Source organism: Pholcus phalangioides, unplaced genomic scaffold (assembly GCF_987345545.1).
Source record: "Pholcus phalangioides strain wild (caught in Gottingen) unplaced genomic scaffold, Ppha-v1.0 ptg000008l_1, whole genome shotgun sequence".
Classification (NCBI taxonomy): domain Eukaryota; kingdom Metazoa; phylum Arthropoda; class Arachnida; order Araneae; family Pholcidae; genus Pholcus; species Pholcus phalangioides.
This window is the reverse complement of record NW_028301601.1, coordinates 10231307-10255112: the sequence shown is the minus strand read 5'-3', so window position 1 is coordinate 10255112 and position 23806 is coordinate 10231307. Positions and strand designations below refer to the sequence as shown.

At 36.8% G+C, this 23806-nt stretch overlaps 2 protein-coding genes across 2 annotated transcripts; one reads left to right on the top strand and one right to left on the bottom strand.

Annotated features, from left to right (window-relative positions):
* Positions 1 to 54: 54 nt before the first annotated feature.
* Positions 55 to 13922, bottom strand: U2af38 (U2 small nuclear riboprotein auxiliary factor 38). The gene is made up of 8 exons (XM_089234146.1): positions 13825 to 13922; positions 11652 to 11739; positions 8676 to 8751; positions 7346 to 7425; positions 3276 to 3347; positions 2685 to 2818; positions 2400 to 2495; positions 55 to 399 (listed from the first exon to the last, which is right to left on the bottom strand). Exons 1-8 carry the CDS (start codon positions 13866 to 13868, stop codon positions 270 to 272), a joined length of 720 nt encoding a protein of 239 aa, XP_089090272.1. The 5' UTR covers positions 13869 to 13922; the 3' UTR covers positions 55 to 269.
* A 114-nt stretch (positions 13923 to 14036) lies between these two features.
* On the top strand, positions 14037 to 16466 carry LysRS (Lysyl-tRNA synthetase). Its single transcript, XM_089234145.1, has one exon. The coding sequence runs from the start codon at positions 14140 to 14142 to the stop codon at positions 15916 to 15918; it is 1779 nt and encodes a 592-aa protein (XP_089090271.1). The 5' UTR covers positions 14037 to 14139; the 3' UTR covers positions 15919 to 16466.
* Positions 16467 to 23806: the final 7340 nt, after the last annotated feature.

The following is a 23806-nucleotide window of genomic DNA, read 5'->3' as shown; positions in this document are numbered from 1 at the left end:
GAGTCAATAGAACACAAAATCTGTTGCATCTCTAAGAATTACTAAAAAAGGAAATCCACAGATGAAAGTTTATTCCACATAAAAAGACGTAGAAGAGATACGTACGTGACAAAATGTTATGCATAATATGTCATATGCATCGATCATACAATAACCAAGAAATTGCCAACAAATTATGATGCACGTCTGATTAAAGAAAAGTAACTAAACATACACAATATTGTGAGAATGAAAAAACAAAGGCCAAAAGGGGGAAAAAATGCATTCCTTTAGAATCGGCCCTCTCGCTCTCTTCTATCACGACTTCTGGAACGTCGCCTTCGTTCACGGCTGCGAGAACGTCTCGCTACCCTTTCGGGTCCTCTTTCACGACTGCGAGAACGAGATCTTGAATGGGACCTTAAAAAACAATGGATTAAATTATAAATTTCTTTGATATGTAATAACTGAAAATGAATTAATCTTTTAAATGGACACAAGACATTATTCAATTGAAATTCATTAAAACTTATCTGAAACAATCATTATGTACTAACTCATTTCGCTAATTCCAAATTTAAAAAAAATTCCAAGAATTCATACAGTGAAATCTTGGAATAACATTGATCACTTTCACCGCAAGTTTTTAAAAGGTTGCTGCCAGCATAATCAGTGAACTTGAAGCAGTTATTGAGTTTCCCTACTTAGTCACTTTGATTTGGTCCTAAGAGGTGACGTTATAACCAAGGTCCAACAATATGACGTTACAGTGCATATGAGAAACTAATTTTGTTACATTACATTTTACATTATAGTGTATTGTGATCATTTTGCCAACACCTTAAACTTCCACGAACAACGAGTCAAAAGATTGAAGAAATTAAAATATTCAACAATTGTCAAGGAAAGACTTTTCTGGATACAGCCAAACCTCTTTCTCAAAAAACTAAAAAAAAACTCCTTGCATTTAACTGTTCTAAATCAATGCATTTTCACCTCTCTGTCTGGAAGTAATTTTTGAAAAATTTTCTATCTTGAAGGCTAAGCCCAATCATAGTAAAAAGCAAAACACTGAAATTCCTTTTCTTTTGCTTAAATTTGACTTTCCTCCCAAACTGAAAGAAACTGATAAGAAAGAATTAATCATATTACAGCCCATTGTGTTGATGAATCTTGTCAATTATAGTATTCACCTATGATTGACAGGAGGTGGATGCCGAGCGAATGGCTTGCTTAGCATGGCAAAAAGTCATCCAACAGAAAATTGGAAACTGCTTCTAGAAAGCTGCGGGTTTGGAACAAGTCGTCTCAGTGAAGAAGGATCAGATCTAGTGGTTAAACCTGTATTTTAACGAATCTAAGAACAAAGATGAACTTTCAGAACATTGGGGGTATAACTAAAACCACTAGAAGCTAGAAATTGAATTTTCTGATATTATGGAAATGGACAGTTCACTACAAAGTTGCAACACCCCTTGACTAATACCGAAATTATTGCTGAATCCGGTGAAAGAAGTACAACAGAAGATGTTACCAAGGAATTAGAAAACAGTAACAGTGAAAAATGAGGAAAACATGCTGTAAAAACGGTGCACCATTTTCTGGAGCAAACTGAGAAGATAGGGTCCAAAATATTTGCAGCTCTTGCCAGTATAGATAAAATTGTGAAGGCTCAAAGAACAAAAAATATACATCAATCTAAGCTTAGATTTTAAATAAAGTATGTAAATGAAATTAAATGAAACAAAAACTTAAGGTATTTCAAAGTATTTGCATAATAGTGTGACTGAACATTGATTGTGTAACTTAATCAATAAATTTTATTAGTACATAGTAAAATATAATATGGTATTTTTTAGTTTTTATGGGTCAAATTTTTACTCCACTTCTGGCATGGTTTGTTCTTTTTTCACTAAAAAAAACTATCTCAAAAATTTTTCTACCCCTCGTAAGTTTCAAGATAGAGAGGTTTGACTATATTATCGCAAAAAAAGGTTAACTTGGAAAGAGAAGTCTACTAGTCTCCACTGGAAATCAAAACCAATCCTTTAGAGATCCGGGCAAGTGCGCTTGATTGCAAAAGGACTAGGTTTGATTCCCAGTGAAGACTAGCAGGATTTTCTTTCCGAGTTCACCCCCACACAATATATCCAGAAAAAAGTCTTTCCTTCATACATTGAAAGAATTTTGCTGAGAAAAAAAATCAGAATCATCTCCATCAATCGGCAAGTTTTCAAGAGAGAAACTTTTCAATCACAATGCTGAGAAATCTGATAAAACTCACTGAAATCAATCAAATTTTTGTGCAGAGAATGTAACTGCTTTTTATGTACTTTAAGACTACTAGCATTCAAGGCACAAACAAAATATTTGATAATATCTAACAATATTAGAGTCTATCACGAAAGAATCATTATTACCTCCTCCTACGATGTCTACCATAAAGCTCTCGCCTAAGTTCTCTTGAAATTGGCTTCAAATGCATGAAATTGCAGAAACCACTTCTTGTGCATTCACTGAAAAATAGGAAAAATTGAAACGTGAACATATAAAATAAACAAGAAACCATATTTTTATTCTCTCCCTCCCCCCACCCATACATACAAAAATGTGTATAAGGAATGGAAATTTTTCAGCCTTTAACACACAATAAAATTTTATAATTAAAATTGGAAAAATAGTGCTCTGTAATTTGAATCGCTTACCCCATTTCATATTGGCGACAGCATGCTTCACGGAAATCAGTGACAGGTGATAATTCAGCATAGATAGGTCGTCCAGCAAACCATCGTTTGTTCAAATCTTCAACAGCTCTTTCTGCATCCTCTTCACGTCGAAACTGTGAAATGGGGAAATATTTTTATGACAGTCTTCCACTTTTGAAGTGTGCACATAAAAACACTAGTGTGCACATAAACTCAAATGTGCATGCTGAGAGTTTGCCCATAAAAATGATGGAATTTAAAAAAAAAAAGTAAAAAATAAGCCGAGGCATTGAAAGCTGAATTTTGGCTTTTGCAGACTATACAAAAATAGAGAGATTCGCTCATTAAATAAATACTACATAGTTAGACAAAATCTGTTTGAACTTACTTAAAAGCATATGTGCTTTCCCGTCCCAAAGCAAAATATGCCAAAATCCGCGACTTTAAGAAAATCTCTCACATTTTAATTTTTCAGTTTGTAAATTCATTAGCTTTGTTTACTCAACCTAGGTCAACAATGCAATAAATAAGGAAAATGAATTTGCAAAAAAAAAAATCCCAGAAAAAACACCCAAAGAAACAAAACAATACCTTCACATATACATTGCCAACAAGGTGATCACCTAGATTATCGCAGACATTCATCTCTTCGATTTCTCCATACTGAAAGATGAAACGAAATACCATTTTTATTTCTGTAAAAATTTACAAGACTTATTAATAATCCTGAATAACAAACATAAAAACACAAAATGTTCATTTTGACTTGGCTGACTGTTTTTTCCATTGCCGCTGTGGTGGTCGGGTGGTCATAGTGAAAAACTTGCATAGTGAGGACCCGGGATCAAACCCCACCGTTGCCACAGTGGTGATTGGCCAAAGTCGGTTTTCTATGGTTCCCAACTTTGAGGTGAAAATGCGAGCCGATCTCCCTATCAAAAAGTCTCGCCACAGAGACGGAGATCAACAGGCCTACAATAGTACAATTATTCAATCATTACACTTCGCTCACAGTCAGAAAAAATTATGACTGCACTACACATAACAAGCATTACAAAGAAACAAACTTCATGTTAGATTTACAACACATACAAGTACATTCTGACATTTACCAATTCCTTATAGAAATTCTGTGTATGAAGTGCATGTACGGTCAAGTATCAGTAGTGTTGTTTCCATTCTGAGAGCAAATTTATTGCATTTGGCAAGTACAGCATCATCGATCTGTACATTTTTTATAGGGTTTTTTTTCCCGTTCACCAAAAACAAAATTTTAAGAAAATTCAATCAAATTTTCAAATCATTCTGACCAGTGGTTGTTACTTTAGAAGGTTTTGAAAACATAACTTCAATTACAATAATCAATAGCCCCAACAATTCAATTACAATAATCCATAGCCAACACATATTCAATTATGGAAACTTTTATCAATTTTTTAATATTTTTCTCATGAATTTAAACTTGTGGAAAAGGACAAAAATGTTTTTCTCCACACCCATGAACATCGTTATGAAGGTATTTCACAGCATTGCTAACAAATGTCAGCAATTCTATGTTTCGTCTTTTTTGTTTCAGTTAGATTATATTTCGGTTTTATTGAACACAAGGACCGATCTGGTCAAACTGTGCCAAAACAAATGGTCAAATGAGATAAATTTTTCTTGTCATGTCAGTAAAGTAAACAAAAACAATCATGTGTGAAATCTAAAAAACAACATAGCTGCCAACTTTTGAAAATGAAAATTCTGGAGATTTTCGCGCAAACCCATATTTTATGCTAAAACCACTCCCTAATAAATACAATAGGGAATTTTCCAAATAAAACAGGGATTTTCCAAACATAAAAGTTAAAGTGTAGGAAATAAAATCCCTACTCAAAAACTGAAGTCAAATTAAAATAGGGATTTTATACACATGGAAGTAAAACCCTTGGGAATGTGAAATTCCTACGCAAAAAACAAGTGAAATTGGAGGTCAAAACTTCAATGGTGTAAAAATAAATATTGTGTCCAATCAGAAACGATGTGAACAAACATTCTGCGCGAATGACCCCAAAATCATCGGAAGATGAAGGAAAAAAGCGTCAATTTTTGAAGAACACTGACTAAGACACTTGCTTGATTTTTTTTTTCCATTTCACGAGTGATGATGGCAGTCTTTCCATGACCGATGTTTATGTCTGTAACACAACTTGTACAAAAAGGAAAAGTCTGCCCTTTTCTGGAACGTTTGATGAAAGGAAATTCATCGGAATAAGTATCTTTAAAATTGATTAAATATGTTTTTGTTCATCAGTATTCATGCTTTGTTATATCGCTTCAACAAAAGAAATTTTGACCATACGCGTGCCACTATAATCTTCAATTATTATCCAGGACTATTGGCTGTTAAGCCATTTCCCTGCACGATAAGACAAACAACTTTCTTGTTACCATCAGAGGGTTAGTAAAACTTCCTTAAAAAGGGAATTTCCCCATTTACTACGTGTGACGTCATTTCGAAAGGGGAAAAAAAGAGGCTTCATGCCCCACAAGAAATTCCTTAGGGATTGTTTTCATGAGCGGAGATTTTTTTTAACAAAGTAGGGAATTTTTAGGGACAATTGGGGATTTTTGTGATTTTCGTAAAAATTCAGGAGATTTAAGAACTTTTCGGGAGGTCGAGCGATGAAGCTAAAATTCGGGAGACTTGGCAGCTATGAAACATTCATGTGTGAAATCTAAAAAAACAATCATGTGCGAAATCTAAAAACAATGACATAGAATGTAAAAAACTAATTTGTCCTAAAAGCCAATGGCTTTGATGAATTTAAAAATGTGATTTTCATTGCAGTGGTGATTTAATCATTTATATCCTGAATTAATTCATCGGTAACTTTTTAAGTGCATTTTTGCATCATTAGATAAGTTTTTTGAAGATAAATTTCTGATAACCGTAGGAAAGAGTAAAATACTTTTTACAGTGTTTTAGTGATTAATCATGCAGCTGGTACTTAGAAATGCTGACAGGAATATGGGTAATATGAAAGGGAAAAAAATGTGTAACACAAATTTTTATTTACACTACTTCAGATGATACTTCTGAAAACAATTATTTTTTTCATTACAACAGAAATACATTGCAAAATAAACATTTTGAGTGAGGGGTATGGACTGCATCTTTTGAATGGAGCACATCTCTCACCTTTCCCCTCTGCTGAACAAATATAGGCCAATGAGCTCCCAGATTTAGTTACCTGATGTCTATGGGCACAGAAAATGTACTCTTCCATGGGTGTTCTGGTGTGGCGCTGACCTCTCTTCCTTGGGCAAGAGTCCCATTGCCAAGTTTAATCGAAACTCCAAAAGTGAAATTTCTCCATATATATATTTTTTAAATCACATAGGAATTGACATATGTCTTACATGACATAAGCATTGCGAAGAACAGTCTGTGCCACCATTTCTTCGACTTTCTGTCCTTCATATAGTGAGCACAGCATATATCTGCCTTGTCCACTCTGCCCATTGATGAATATCATAGGTGCTGCAACGCCTTTTTTGGTCTTATCTTGATCACTCAATGTAATTGCCTTAATAAAAATCCTCCCCCATTATTTTGTTTTCCACAAAGTAACTTTTATTATAGGAAAAAAATTACTCTCATTCCTGGCTGTACTTCACAATACCAGCATACATTTTTGACAATATAATAAAAAAATAACATGGTAATTTTTAAATAAAATGTAGGGAATGCTTACCTGCACAGCATAGAAGAGAATAAAAAAACAATAGCACTAATAAACTAGTAATTAGTCACTAAATTCACTCAAAAAACTCTAATGCAAAACAATGATAGAATGCCCACAGCAAAAAGAAAAAAAGATTTCTGCCTTTAGCTGCCGTCTACTGTCGGAAGTACACACATTGTGTCCTTATAGATACCATCAGTAAAAATGGTCATGCTACGAAGATGTGTTTGATTAAAGCAGTACTTTCAAGTACCATCGGGATATAAAAGGTTGAAATGTCAAAGTGAAAGATGACTACAACCAAAAGCAGTTGTAAAATGATGGCATGACCAAGTAAAAACAAGCAATGGTCAATGAAATTTGACAATGGGTTGACTCTCTAGTAACAGAAGGTATGATTGTATGTGGCAACTGTGTCCTATGCACAACCAGGACTTTCTTTGTTTGTGATTGGTTCTGTTATTTTAGTGCTTGTTGAAGATCACAAGTATCCAGGTTAATTCATCTCGGGATTGTTACCTGAGCAGTACAAAAAAGTCATAATTTTACTTATGAACAAGAAATAAAAAATTTGTAATGTTATTGGGAGAAATAATAATTAATGTTGAAAAACTGATTAACGTAGACGATTAAAGAATTTCTAACAATGAACAGATTAGTGATCACGATTCGTCATCTGAAGTTCAAATGGAATCTGGTCAAAATGGTACCAATTAGTTTTTTCAAGGAAAAGATGGGGGTCTCATTTATAGATTCATGACCACATTTGTTTAACCCTTTGAAATAATGATTTATTGCATACAGCTGAAGAAAAATTAAAAGCAGACGCTATTGTTCATAAGGTTAACACAAATGCTCACGTGTAAATAAAAATGAACACAACTAAACATGAATGCTCACAAATAAAAAAAAAATTATGAACTCCCTAACCTTGTCTTCCAACTCTACAAAAACGTCTTCGAAGAAATTGTCGAAATGTTCTTGAACCTCTTCCTCAGTCAGGTTCGTCACTGTAATGTGAAGAAACTTCAGTTATTACATGAAAATCTACTTTCCTTCTAACCAATTTAAAAGTAAAAAGATTGTAACCCATAATTTGACTTTAAAATTAAAAAATATATATATATAACATAGCAAATAAAAAAAAAGAAAAATCTAAGCCTAGAATAAATCTACGACTTATATGAAAACAGAGCTACGAAAAGATTTTGAAAAGTGTGCTGTCTTGCCCAATTTATTTCTAGTTCTTACATAAAAGGTTATAAATATGAATGGGGTTATGAGGTGGAGTATATACAATGTACTGAAACTTTGAGCGTAAAATGGGTGGGGCCTACATACTTTCATCATGAAAAAAAAATGCAAGATTAATAATTAATTATAAAGAGAATTATTGTGTCCAAAATAAGAAAAATTAGTGTTTTGGATTGACTCGTCTTTAAAAAAACAATTTATCTTTTTAAGACAGAGCTAATAATAAAAGTCTATTTCCAGATGAACATTCGAAGTTGTACACATCTCTTAACTGCGATTCACATTTTGAAAGTTCTGCAACGACACACACAAAAGAAGAAAGTGTTAGAATATGTATTTATATTTATGTAGGGCATTTTTTAAAGAGAAATATCAATTATGAGAAGTATATAACTACACGGAAACATGTTTCAAAAGAAACAATAGAGTACAAAAAAATCATTCCTTTTTTTTTTGTTAAAATTAGATTTACAACGGGGATCATGGATATAAATAAATTAGAAACATTGAGAAAAACTTTACACTATCTATTTATAGTGAAACATAAGTTCATGATTCATGAAATCACTCTAATTTGAACTACATAAATTATATAATTAGTGGATGGATATGAAGTTCGACAACATCGTTTGGTGAAAACTTCATTCTTAAATACAAACTCCAAATTAACTGCAATGCCAGTAAAATAGTTTCGGAAATAAAACTCAAATATTTTGACCTTTTTTGCCTGAGGACACCCATGACAGAACACAATTTAGAAATGATAAATAAAATACCTCTTTAGCTGACCCATTAGTCTTGGGCATTACTGTACAACAGCAAGGCGCAGGAAGCTCTCAATGTACAGTACAATATGAAACTACATAAGGAATAATTGCTATTATATCCTCATTTATTACTCAATAGTAACATATAATTGTTACACACACAAAGCACTTCCAACAACCACAAACCAGGTTTTATTATAGGATCTATAGCAGTTTGAGGAAGAAATCGAGATACTTACTAAATTTGCAATGAGATCCATCTGCCGACTGTGCAGAGTTCTGAGGATTATGATAGAGATTTTGCAGCAGGACAGTCTGGTGAAATGAACAAAGAACAAATTTATTAACATTAGTTAATTCTGATACGTCACAATTTATTTTGAGAAAAATAACACCACTAGAGTTATGAACTTTGGTGGGGGATTTTCGATGTGACAAGAGTCAAAAACTGGTTTAAACTGAAAAATACTTCTAGCAAAGTTTATGTGTTGAATGAAATAAGAAGGGCTACATACGAAATGGCAATAACAAAAAAAAACAAACTTGGACTACAATGTTTTATGGTGCGAAAAACATTGACCTTTTTAACAGCCAAGGTTCCCTATTAGGGAAAAATTGATTTTATCAATTAGAAAGAAAATATTTTTCATTCATGAAAGCACTTGACTTCTTCCCCCCCCCCCCTGAAGATATGAAATTCCAAACTTAATTTACAAAACAAAAATTTAATTCATTTTGGGAGTTGTGCCACAAATTTAATATTTCTAAAATCACCTATTTTTTATAAGGAAGACTTAGAGATGTAAAATTTTCGAGAGTGATCTTTAGGAGAATATTCTCTGCAAGGAATACTGTTAAAAATAACTTTTCATTCACACCCATAAGATATCTTAGTACACACGCAAAGTTCTCTCTTGATTAACAGTTAGCTGGCAGGACTCGTTAGCCAAAGCATCACTAGTTTCACAAGCTCAGATGCAGCATTAATTGAAAAACTATGGCACTTAGGAATACCTTTCCACTAAATCAGCATTTCCCCAAATGCTTTTAGTCATTGACCCCCCGGAAATCTTTGTGTCAGCTATGGATTCCCTCCATTTATAGCAGCAGAAACTAGTCACCTTCAGTGAGAATGTTCTTGAACAATGAAAGATCTTCTATCCAGTATTAGTAAACATAATGTGATAACAATGCCTGTGGACTGCCTGAACTAAAAAAATGTTCTATATTCCCATTGAGAGATGTCACAAGTATAATTTTTTTGTCAAATTACAATATTACTACTACTACATAACCACACACACACACACACACACACACACACACCTCGTACATATTCTGTAGGGAATTTCTAATGAACTGGTGCGTGCATGCCAGAATGTGCGTGTAGGTGTTGTAAACCTAAAGTGGAGTTTATTTCTTTGTAATGTATAGTGCTGTTACCTACCATCAATTTTTCTCAGTGACAGGGGTGGGAAGTGACCAAGTCCATTTCGGAGCAGCAAAATTCAGGATTTGGAGCAGAAAAATATGGGATTCTGAGCAGATATTTATAAATTGGAGCAGTGTAATTAACAAGAATATTTTCGTTAACCCTCAACCCTTTTCAAAATAAAACTGCACTATCTTTTGTTATCAAATATCTTTTCGTCAGCTTGATTTTTGTTTTTGGTGTTTTAGGCTTTTGACACATTGTTTGAAAGAGCGGCTGTCATAAAATTTTTTGCACCCGTCTATTGAAGATGATTTTTGCTTACTGAGGGCACTATTTGCTACCTTGAACAGCAGCACTTCAAATGAGCTAAAAAAAATTTATAAGTTTTAAATTTTTTTATACTTGGAAAGAAACTGTTGCAAAATGGGAGAGAATTTCAGAGGAAACAACTCGATGTTTGGCGATTCAGCACTCATTATCTGGCGAGATTGGCGATTTATAGCTCGATATTTGGCACATTGGCGATTTAACGCTCGTTATTCGGCAACATTGGCGATTTAATGCTCGTTATTCGGCAAAGTTTCTAAACTAACATTCGCAATTCGGCGAACATGCGCTTTTTACTCCCCGAATGAAATTTTTTTTCACGAAACATCGGGATTTAACACAATGACAATCGACTACAGTAATTTCTGCTGCTTCCAGAGGCGACATTTTTTTAAACGGCAACTGACTCGCATTTGCGCTTTAAAACTGAAAGGCATTGCAAACCATCTTCAGTTCTACGATCACGGACAATATCGGGGTTTCGCGATGGAAAGCCCGATCAGGGGCCGATAGTTTAAGTATAGTGAAATAAAACACTCTCTTCTCGTAAAGAAACGTTTCGTGGCTAGCAGGAACAAAAATTTTTTGCCGTCCTTTCAGAAATTCCGGACATACTGAAGCAAAATTCGCTATTTGGCAAGAAAAATGCAAAAATACACTATTGGAGCAGGATGGCGTAAGATATTAGTTTTGGCGCAGTGCGGCACAATTGGCGTAGAGTTCTCACCCCCTGCAGTGAAGTTTAGTGATTGAATAATTGTACAAATTGTATAGTTGTAGGCCCACTGCTCTCCATGGAGAGACCTTAATGGGGAGACTGGAGCACACATTTGTTCCTCGAAGTTGGGGAACCACATAATATTACTACTGCAGTCTACCAACGTTGCAGCACATCTAGCATACAGCTACCCAAAATGAAATTCTCATGAAGAAAACCAAAAACTACGAGAAAAATATAATACACTGCTTGAGGCTTGTTTGACAATCCAACCTTTAGGGTTGATTACATCACATGTCAAACTCTGATGTCAGACTACTGGATTTTTATTTTTTCATGGCTCAAATTATCACCAAATACAGACCAGCCTCACAAATGAGGAGCGTGTGTGCCTTTTTCTCTTTTCATGAACCATGGCAACCCACTGATTCTGAATAACTACAGCGAGCAGGATTGGACAGTTTCTTCCAAAAGGGGAGGACATTGTGGAGGATATTTTTTGGAGAAAAAAAAACCGAAAAAATACTTTAAAATTTAGTATTTTAAAGAAAAAGTTTTTATTTTCAGACAAAGTTTGGAAACTGTCTGAAACAGTAAAAAATTTACAGAAATATTGATTTCACCACAGGACATAGAAAAGAATAGTCACAGGGTTGAGCAAACACTAAATTAAAATGCAAGTAACCACATTGTCTTTTGAACACTGCAATATGCACAAGAAACTACTTTATTTACCTGGCTGAAAGTTGGTTTGTTGTGAATTCTGGAGCATCTGTCTCCATGTCTGCATGCCCCAATCTTGAAATAAAAGGAACAGTTGACTCTAAAAAATATAACAAAATCGTTACCTAAAAATATTCATGTAAAAAAAATTGTTGACCAATCTGCACAATAACATTTTAGATAACTTTTTTAGCAATTCAGTCACTATATTAACAAATTTAAGGCAACACATTTGTACATTTAGGTCATAGTCTTCACGGGGGGAAAAATAGATAATCTAGATGTTCTTGGATGCTGTTTATCGAAAAATTTTGAGAACCACTGCACTAATATATTCATAAAGCCCAGAATATACCACAAAAAGTCTATTTCACAAACCAGGGATTTCCTAAACTTAGATTCCTTGCACCCTTGAAAACTTTAAATGTCTCACTACAATTCCCACCCTAATGTCTTTTTTTTTTTTTTTTTTTTCCTGCATGGCAAAAAGTTTTCAGCAGCAACGATGCAATCTTTCGAAATTTCTTTGTTATTTCCCTTTTTGCTATGAATTTTTTTATCTCGCCTCATCCATCTTATTTCTTTAATTGTATTTTACCCCCTTCTCCACCTACATCTTCAATATTTTAGATGATGTTTTATATTTTTTCTATGATTTTTCCCCAAAGCAGAACATGCCGAAATCTGCGACGCACGTCACAGAACAATCAGTGCCACTGCAGAACAGTCTGGAAGAATTTTAAGAAAAAGTTTAAAAACACTATTATGGGGATTTTTACTGCAAAACATTTATACTTCAACAAATATTTGCATAATTCTCTATTAATGGGAAAATGGGGGGGGGGATAGGAAATTAATCATGGTCCCAAGGGGGGCCATGGGGAAAAAAAAAAGTTGAGAACCACTGCTCTGGGTGATTCTTAGCATTTTTCATTAATTCACTATGTAGGAGGACCGTGAAAGAAATCTGGCTCGGGACCACCGCAGGGTCGCAACTATAGAGCAAGTGGGCAGAACTACTGAACTAGCAGGGGAGGGCATCAAATTCACCCTTTAACTGCTCCTCCGATTTATTATTTGAACAACGGCCCGGGCTTTATTTAAACCCTGATCGATTTATTATTTAAACAACGGTCCGGGTTTTATTTAAACCCTAATCGATTTATTATTCAAACAACGGCCCGGGTTTTCTTTAAACCCTGATCGATTTATTATTAAAACAACGGTCCAGGCTTCATTTAAACAATGCCTGGGTTTTATTTAAACCCTGATCGATTTATTTTTATCCAATTTTATTTTTTAAACAATCCAGAGCTTATTTTTGTTTATACCATTTGTTTTTATTGTTTTCTATGGTGGCGATTTTTTTTCTGGCGCACATAGTGTCTGGCGGCTTTTTCTCGGACCGTCGGACATATTCGGCGTCGGAAAAAAAGTCGCCAAACTGTCCCTTATACCAAAGCTGTTCCCCCGTAATGTGTCTAACGACCTTGGCGACTTTTGATAGGGTCGTCGGACGTTTTGGCGCCGAAAAAGAAAAGTCGCTGAAAATCGCCAAGCTGCGCCCTTATACCAAAGCTGTTTCCGTGCTTGCTTCAGTTAACAAAGTATCTAGGTGCGACCCTCTGCCCCCCACCAACGATCTCAGCCTAGCGATCCCACCCACGACCCACACTTTGGGAACTACTGCTTTATACGATCTCGTGCAACTTTGGTGAGCACCCTAAATTGCCGGGGCACTTTCGATTGGGATTCACAGCCGTAACCTTTCAACAGAAAAATAATTCGGCAACCTTGATCTATCGCACATCACACCGTTTGGGATACACCAAAGCTAAACAAATGCTCAATTACAGATCAAAATATGCTCCGCGGTTAATTCATAATTACATAAAATTACAAAATATATATAGCATTATTTCTACTCAAATTATTTAGATTTAAAAAAAAGTTTAATTTTTACTTCAATTACAACTCGCAACAACTCAACATTATTTCATACGGAGTGCAAAAGCCATATTGGCATAATGAAATACAATGGGTGATAATGCGAGAAACAACGCAGGCATTGTGGATAAATCGGTAAAAGCAATAAATGAAATCCACATTGCCTATTGAGAGCTCGAATAAATGAGAAGGAAAAACTAAAAAATTAATAATTCAAATGTCAAATATAAATACATACTTATCTTTTTCAGTACCGAAAATAGAAGCCAAGTACTCCGCCATGATGGCTACCTCGAGATAAAATGTCCGATTGCGGACGGTGGTGACTGCTGTTGTCTTACCAGCTCTACTTTTCACTTCCCTTAAAAAACAAAAATCATATACATCTGAACATCAGTAATTTTTTTTCTTAGATGATGATCGCCCATAACTTTGGCCCGGTCTAAAACTATTAATAATACCACAATCTATTTAATTTTTTTAATAAGTTTTTTAATTTTTTGGATTAGTTAATTATTTAGTTAATTAAGGAGAAGACTGAGCCGGTAAAAAAATGCGTATTTTGAGGAGCTTGTTATGGCATCGTAAGCGGCTCACTTCTTCCATATCTGACAGCATGGCCCAGTGTATTTCGTCAACGTCCACAAATCCCAACGCCGGAATGAACAAACAACCGAAAGCCAAGGGTGGCCAAGAGAAGATGAAGCATCAAAAGAAGGACAAGTCGCCGGAGAAAATCGAGGATCCCACGGATCCTAGAGAATATTTCAGGCTGAGGAGCGAGGCGGTGAAGACTCTAAAAGACATCGGTGAGTCACCATACCCTCACAAGTTCAATGTGTCCATTTCACTGACCGAATTCATCGAGAAGTATGATAGCCTAGGTCCTGGTGAGATCCTGGATGAAATCACTGTCAGCCTGGCTGGTAGGATCCACGCCAAGAGGGAATCCGGGATGAAGTTGATATTCTATGACCTACGTGGTGAAGGTGTGAAGATCCAAGTCATGGCTCATGCTAACCGGTACAGCTCCGAAGAAGAGTACCTCGCTATAAACAACCGTATAAGGAGAGGTGATATCGTTGGCTGTAAAGGTCATCCTGGCAAGTCGAAGAAAGGCGAGCTAAGCCTCATCCCTACGTCGATGGAAGTGTTAACCCCATGCTTGCATATGTTGCCGCACATGCACTTCGGGTTGAAGGACAAAGAGACACGATTCCGCCAAAGATATCTAGATCTCATCATGAATGATCATGTCCGGCAAAAGTTCATAGTCAGAGCATCTGTTATTCGGTACATGCGTAGCTTTTTTGATCAGCTTGGTTTCCTTGAAGTCGAGACTCCAATGATGAATATGATTCCTGGCGGAGCGACGGCCAAGCCGTTCATCACCCACCACAATGATCTAAACATGGATCTTTACCTGAGAGTTGCGCCGGAACTGTATCTCAAGATGCTGGTTGTTGGCGGGTTGGATAGAGTCTACGAGATCGGGAGATTATTCCGGAACGAGGGCATCGATCTTACACACAATCCAGAGTTTACAAGTTGCGAGTTCTACATGGCCTATGCTGACTATAACGATCTCATGACGATAACGGAGTCACTTATCTCTGGTTTAGTTAAGCACATTCATGGGTCTTATAAAATCCTTTACCATCCAGATGGTCCAGAAGGTAAAGAAATTGAAATTGATTTTACACCGCCTTTCAAGAGACTCAAGATGATGCCTTCGCTGGAGGAAGAAATTGGTGAGAAGCTACCTGATCCAAAGGATTTGCATTTGCCTGAAGCAAATAAAGTTTTATCCGAGTTATGCGTCAAGCACGAAGTAGAATGTCCAGCACCGAGAACTACGGCTAGGCTTCTAGACAAGCTTGTGGGGCATTTCTTAGAAGATAAGATCATAAATCCCACTTTTATTTGTGACCATCCCGAAGTCCTTAGTCCGCTTTCGAAATGGCACAGATCAGTTCCTGGCTTAACTGAGCGGTTCGAAATGTTTGTGAAAAACACAGAAGTGATAAATGCTTATACAGAGTTGAATGATCCATTCGAGCAGAGGAGAAGATTCGCTCATCAGGCGCAGGACAAGGCAGCTGGAGACGACGAAGCTCAAACTATAGATGAGAACTTTTGCATGGCTCTCGAGCATGGTCTGCCACCTACTGCTGGTTGGGGAATGGGTATCGATCGATTCATCATGATACTCACAGATACCAACAACATAAAGGAAGTCCTCTGTTTCCCACATATGAAGCCCGAAATCAACATCAAACCTGAAACCAGTGAAGAAAAAAATGTTCCTCCGAACTCTGCTGGGAAAAAGTGAAAGCTTCGTAGAGAATGATGGAGTCTTGGTCATGTAACAATGCCAGAAAAAATTAAAGGTTTTTAAAAGCATTGACCAAAGCTCATCTGTGTAGAAAATCTATGTTACATTTGTTAGGGACAAAAGATTAGACTTTAATTTACTATTTATTTGGTTTGTGATTATCTCATGATACTTAATTTCTAAAACTACACAGATATGTTACATGGGGGGGGGGGGGAAGAACAAATCAATTCAAATTGGCGAGGGTAAATGAAGGGTTATTATGATGACTTATTTGTTATAATTGGTTCGCTGATATCTTAATGAGAAAAAAAAATGCCATAAAGAGTTCCAAAACTCTTTCATAGAACAACTCAAAACGTTTTCTCTTGAAAAATAAATAAAAATTAATTTCCAAAATGTGTTGACGTCTCAGCTATTGAATGAATTTTAATCATCCTAGATCTTGAAATTTTTTGTTGTATGAGTTTTCCTGGCAGAACTCTTAGTAAAGTGAAAACACTGAAAGCGAAAATGAACAGCTTCAAAATTGAATAAATTTTGTCTACAGGAAGATGAGACATTGAAGATACTTGTATTTTACACTAATGTACGTGCACACGCAGTGACTCTCAAATCTGCCCTGGGCTATAGCCTGCTGTCACGCAGTGACATATTACGAGGGGGGGGGCGTTCAGCAGGCTATAACCCAGGGTGACCCAAATTTGAAAAATGTATGGCCAAGAAAATAAGGATGGGAGAAGGGTTGTAAAATTTTTATAATCCTGAATAAATACAAGTATTAACACAGGTTTGAGAGAGTCACCAAATCCTGGAAAGGATTAAATATAAATAAGTTGATTTGGACATGTTCATTGTCACGACGGATTGCTGAGAGATGTAATGGGGGGCAGGATTCACCTGGATCTCAATGTTACCAAATGGCGCAGAATGAGCGAACTTAAGAACAAAGCCAGAGACAGATGAGTGGCGGCTGCTCAGCATGGGGCAAACCAGTCTAAGGATTGATGTACCGTTGATGATGGTGAAATAAATCCACCTCTGAGACAGTAAGGGGCTGGGTCAGTGAGTGACCTAGAGGGTTCACGAGCACAAGTGAGCAAAAGAATGATAGTGCATGAACAAGCATGTGAATGATGAAAAGAGTAACCTTAAGCGTGAACAAGCATATGAATGAACAGAAGAATGACCTAGAGTGTGTGTAAATGATCAAAAGGGTGGCCCATATTAATGGCCTAGTGCATGAGAGTGACCAAAACAGTGTGCAAGCATATGAATGACTGAAGAGTGATTGTGAGCATAAGAGTGACTTGGAGACACCAATTTACTTGCACAGGGGAGGGAAGTCAAGCAAGTTATAGCACTGGGTGGTGAATTCAAGGAAAGTGTAGTCAAGAAAATTGGACTAGAGTAGGAGAAGGGCGGCTAAATCAGTGAAGCTCACGGGCAACAAAACAATAAATGCACACATGCACAACTAACACCAGCTCTACTAAAACTGGTTTTGACACAACCCAGTCATGTTCATTGGTGTCCTTCCCCCATCCATTTGTGATTTGGTCAGCTCATTTCTGGTCTGATGCATGCAGATAGAAAAGGTAAGCTCCTAGAATGCCCAGACTGTTCAGTTTGATGCCGAGTCTTGCACTGAAAGAAAGTGCACTCTGAAAACATACTCCTTTTTTAAATGATTTTTTTTATCAACTGAATCTTTTATTTTACATGAAATGGTTCTGAACTTTCAGAAAGAGAAGTGTAGGTACATCTAGAAAAAGATCCCGAGTTGGATATGAGATAATCTCTCAAGTGAGAGCAGCGGTGCTGTGGCACCAGTATGAGCACCCCTAAAACTGGTTCAGATATTCAAAATTTCCTGTATTAGATGAGTACCCACAGGTTCAAAATACGTTCACAGGCCCCTGAAATAATGGGAGTGACCTAGAGAGCAAGAAACTGCATCAGTGAGTGACCAAAAGAGACTGACGTAGGTACACACATTCTCTAGGTCAGCGGTTCTCAACCTTTTTTGACTCATGGGGCTTTGTCTGGTCTATAATTTCTATGGCAGAGCCCGTAGGTTTAATTTTTATTTATTCATCAAAGTTACTGATTTATTTTTATTGTTGAAACATCTTTTTAAATTTTCCTCGAGCAAGCACAGAGCCCCTTAGGAATGTACATGGAGCACTGGTTAAGAACCGCTGCTTTAGGTCACTCTTTTGATCACTCACTGACCTGGTCTTGCACTCTGCATCATTCACTCACTGAATCCTCTCACTCTTTAAGTCACTGATTGCCTTAAACCCTGACTCTCTTGGCTACTTTTTCAATCGCTCAATGATCTAGCAACTAGCTATTTAGATCTTTTGGATTAGTCACATGCTTTTACAATGCATTGGTCATTCACATGCTTAAACACACACTCTAGGTCCGAGTGTGGTAGCTAACTGATGTGGTTTCTTGCTCTCCAGGTCACTCCCATGAACATACATTCTCCAGTGTAACTCTTTTGATCACTCACTAGCCTGGCATCACACTCGGTGTCATTCTTTTAATGGCTCTTTTGGTCACTCACTGTCTAGGCCAGTGGCGTCAGAATTAGGGGTGCTGTGAGTGCTCGTACACCCACGGAATGGGGCAGAACACCCCCAGAATTGATTCAGAAACAAAATTTCCAACATGAAACTCAAGATGCACCCACAGGGTTGAAACATTTCAGACGTCCCTGAGAGAGAGTAATTCTCATGATTGCCATATCAAAATTCAGCTCATAGCGCAGCTTTTTTATGTTAGCACATGCAGTGTGTATTCATGTCAACGAAAATGTTTATTAGCCAAGAAGAAAAAATCACAAAATCTTCATAAACCGAGGCATTCATTAGACAAGGTATCACTAACTGTATATGGATTACGCTATTTACCAAGGCTACGTACAGAACGAAGTGAAACAATGTCTTCAAAATAAACATGTGAAACAAAGTGGAAAAAAAAACCTTTTTCACTATGATATCATGATTGTATTTTAATTTATTCTTGTTGATTTCCATAATCGCTACCTTGGACAACATTTTTCACTAATCAGCGCTTTCATGAACCTTCACAGCAAAAAACTCAACCAATCATTCACTGTATTTTCCCACACCTCAATTTCATCATCATAATGTGACAAAGAAAATGACATGGAAACAACGGAAGCATAGTGATCAAATGGCAAGAAATAATGATTTGGAAAGATGCATGCAGCGCTTTATCATACTCAGCTCATCAAAGTACTGTGATCCTCTTCATCTTAGGGGTCATTCAAGTATTATGTCAGCATCGATGGGGGGGGGGGTTCCGATTCGCAGACTTTTGATGACAAGGGGGGGGGGTTGGATGATGCTTACGTCATCAACCAAAGTACTGTGAAGGTATGAAATATTCTTAATAGTATCTTATTCGGTGCACCAAAAATGGAAAACCTTTTGATAGTTATTGGGCACCCCTGAATATTGTCCCTATTCATAAGTGTCCCTTAAAGAGCCACTTTAGTGATCTCTAAATGTTTCACGGATCCTTCAAGTGCTCTGGAAATGTGCCACGTATCACTCAAGTGATCTGTAATTATGCCACAGATCACTTAAGTAATCTGGGAATGTTCCGCGGGTAACTTGAGTGATGTAGATTCGCACTTAAGGGCCGCTTAAGTGCTCTAAAACTGTCACTTGTCACTCAAGGGATCTCTAAATGTGCCATGGAGTTTAAGTGTTCTGGCACTGTGTCATGGGTTGCTTAAGTGATCTTTTAATGTGAAAGTGGTCTTTGAAGCCCTCTTCAGTGATCTGAAAATGTGCCATAGGCCACTTAAATGCTCTGGAATTGTGCCACTGGTCATTTAAGCGATTTGTAAAAATGTGCCGCTTAGTTCATTTTTACAAAATTAGGTTTGGGGGGTGGGGGCAAGCCACATCAGATAACCTTCAGGGCCACATTTGGTCTGCGGGTTTACCATATATGGCTTAAAGGGTGGGTCACAATGAATTTCTTGAAGAGAACTTTTGAGTTCTCACCCTTCAAATAGCACTGAAATTAACAGGAATTGATTATAATAACATATAAGGTATTTTCTTTCGTGAAATTTTAATTTTTTTAAAATGTCTGGGGGGGGGGCGCACGAGCTCCCTACGGCACCCCCCCCCCCCCGCAAAGTTTCTGATCCCACCAGTATGCGTTAGGAGGTGGGGCAATGCTGACAGAGGGAAGAGGGGGGTCAAAAATAGCTAAAAATTTGCCAATGTAATAATTGGATGGCCTCTTACCCACAGATACAAGTTTCGCTACTTTGAGGAAAGAAAGCATTAAATTGTCCGCAGTGGCATATAATCCACATGTGAAAATTCCATTCATCAATGAAATGTTTTGAAAGGGGTTTATATATTAGGTTTTTTGTAGAAAAAGTGTTGACTGTCTCACATTTGTATACCATCCCAAATCTCACAAGAAAGTTTTTTACAAAATGTTAAATGCAGTAAAACCTGTATTAAGCGGAAGCCTGTATTCAACAGGAAAAAATCTTGGTCCTGTAATTTCAATGCCAAAATATACATTGAAAAACCTGGATTAAACGGAACCTGTCTAACGCGGAAAAGTAAAGAAAAACTGTACCCTCTTGCGGAAAATTGCACACAAACACTTCAACTGTTTCATGACCAATACACCAAAGAATCACACAAAATGTTAAATTGCTCTATCGGAATTTTTTATGCAATCCCTGCTTTGCAATGCGAGTTCTACTCCACTTACATTAGATTTGATTTACAGATTTGATTTTTTATATAATACCACTGAAGATGGACAAGATGGCTGTCACCATATATATGATGAACATTTAACCACTACCATCTAAAAGAAGTTGCTGGAGAAAAATCAAACTGGTGAAGGAAATAAGAGAAGAAACTGATGAAAGACCGGAGAGAATTTCAGATTAAGAATAAAGACCGCAAATCAAAAGTGGAATGTGCAGAACTTTGTAAGATGGTACAAAAGTGGATTACAGAAGATGTCAAGAAGTTTAATTGCTATATTGTAAAGAAAGCATTGGAAGATAATAGGAGCTTAAAATCAGCAAAACGAAAACTATGTTGGGAGAAAGGAAATTTTTGCACTAAAAAGGAAAGATGGAACCATCACAAACAAAAGACGCAAATGAAATTATTAGTATTGTTGAGGAATTTTATAATACTCTACACCAGTGATTTCCAACATGGGTGTTAACACCCCCCCCCCCCCGGGGGTCGATGGAATGCGCCAGGGGGACGGTGGAAGTTATGGGTATAGCATAGGATTCTATGGGTTAGATTGCTTTGGGAGAAAAAAATTTCTGAAGAAGGGGGGCGATGGGACAAATAAGGTTGGGAAACTATGCTCTATACAAACATGAAGAAAGGGATAGGAATACAGGGAAGGGAGCAGAATTTATGCAAGTAGCACCTGTGCTGAGAGAAGTCAACAAGGCTATAAGATGCATGAAAAAAAGGAAATGCCCAGGTGATGATGGGATTTCAATAGACATCGTTAAAGAAGCAGGTGAATAATTTGCCAGTATGTTAGCTACTTTGTTCACAAATTGTCTCACAAAACCGGATGTGCCAGAAGATTGGAATAACACAATGATGGTTCTTCTTTACATAAAAAGCAAAAAGAGGATATCAAGACCAATCAGTCTCTTATCAGTAATTTATAAAATCTTTACCAAAGTGCTGACATATAAGCTTGAATCCACATTGGGCGAAGCCCAACCAAAAGAACAAGCACGCTTTCAAAGTGGACTTAGTGATCACACCCAAACATTCAGGGAACTCATAGAGACAAGGAATATGAATTACCATTGTGTATGGCCTTTATTTGACCCCTGGATATCCAGGTCGATAAGATACTCGCTTAAAGTACCAAAGGATGTTTAGAAGTGTCGCGAGTTCGATTCCCTGATCGTCCTTGACAGAAAACTTTCCTGACACAGGGGTACAACAGAAACAGCGACGTGGCCGCAGAAAGTGTCTATGAGTCCCCATAGAGGGGTTAGTGCATCACCCTCTCCATGAGTATAAAAAACAAGCCTGCAATTCGGAATCGTCAATGAATTGTAGGTCCTAGTCTAATTAGCCCTCGTGTGCAGAAAATGACAGTAGTGCCACAATAATGATCATTGATTTTGAGAAAGCTCTCTGTCTTTGACTGTGTCTTCATATCTGCTGTTGTTAATTCTCTAGATGTAATTGGAATAGCGAAGACAGGCATCAATATCATTAAGAAAATATATGACAAAGCAACTAACCATTCGTTTGGATAAAGGAAAAACAAAGATTAGACTTGGGAAAGGTGTCCAACAGGGGGTGATACTATCTCACCAAAAGTCTTTACCGCTGTTTTAGAAGTATTCAGGAAACTGGATTGGGATGAGAAAGGAGTTAAAATAAATGGAGAATTTTCCAACCATTTGGAACGACATTGTTATTATCAGCAGTAATCCAGACGAGCTAGAAGAAATTATAGAAGAACTAGTGAAGGCTTGTATTCAGGTGGGTTTGAAAATGAATCTGAAAAGACAAGTTATGTTCAACCTCTGTGTTGAAGAGGACAATCTTGCTGAACAACACAGCGATAAAAGTAAAAAGCTATATATACCTGGGACAAGAAATTACCATGGACAACAGAATGATTAATGAAATAGAATTAGGATTGGATGGAGCACTTTTGGCAAAAAACTGTAATTCTGAAGAACCTCATGCCATTATGCCTAAAAAGAAAAGTGTTTAACCAGTGTGTGCTACCAACAGTGACTTATGGAGCTGAAACATGGACACTTGCAAGCAAGACAACACAAAGGAGCACGGGAAAGATGTATGGTAGACATTACAAGGAGACAGAAAACGAATCACTTGGATAAGAAACTACACAAAGATATATGATATCATGGAAAGAACTAAATATTTAAAATGGAAATGAGCTGGACATATATTGCAAGAAGACAAGACAACAGAGGGACCACAAGTACTCTGGATTGGTATCCCTGTTGGTGTTAAATGTACAAGAAGGCGTTCCCAAACAAAATGGATTGAGAAGATCCATTCTGAGAGGTAGCCACTTTTTTTCTTGCCCCTATTTAACTTAAAATGCATTCTTTGCATCTGTATTTTTTTTTTCTCTATAGCTCTGGTGACTGCCATTTCCACCTGTCGTGGTGCCTTGATTGCCCTCCATCTTAGGGTGGCTAAACCAGTTGTTTTTTTTTTTTTTCGAAGTTACTTCAAATCATTAAAAAAATGGCAGAGGGAACTGCAATTTAAAGATAGCGATAAGTTCACCTGGTTTCCAGAAGCTCTAGGTATCTTATACAGCCTATATGATATGCAGGGGGCGAGAAACTTATCGTTATGAAGAAGCTATTATTGTAGATAGAATATATCAACAGCATGAAAAGTTTGTTGGGACCAAATAACAGTGAAATTCTATATAGCAATTAATTACCTACAGCAATACAGTAAAACCTGTATAAAAATACTGTAGGGACCTAGAAAAACATTGTTACAGACAGGTTATGGTTTTAGACAGTTTGAGCATTTACTCTATTTCTTATTAAATAGGAATTCTGCAGAGACCAAAGAAAATATTGTTATAGGCAGTTTTTTCATTGCATAAATTCCTGGTCCCAATGTAATTTCAATACAGTAAAACCTCTCTTTCGCAGTCACATGCAGTGGCGGGGGATGTCACAGTGGTGGTTCCCAACTTCAAGGCACAAATGCAAGCTGATCACGCTGTTAGAAAGTCTTGCCAAGGAGACAAGCATGTCTACAATGGTAGTTATTCAATCATTACACTTCACTCATACTTAAAAAAACTGATG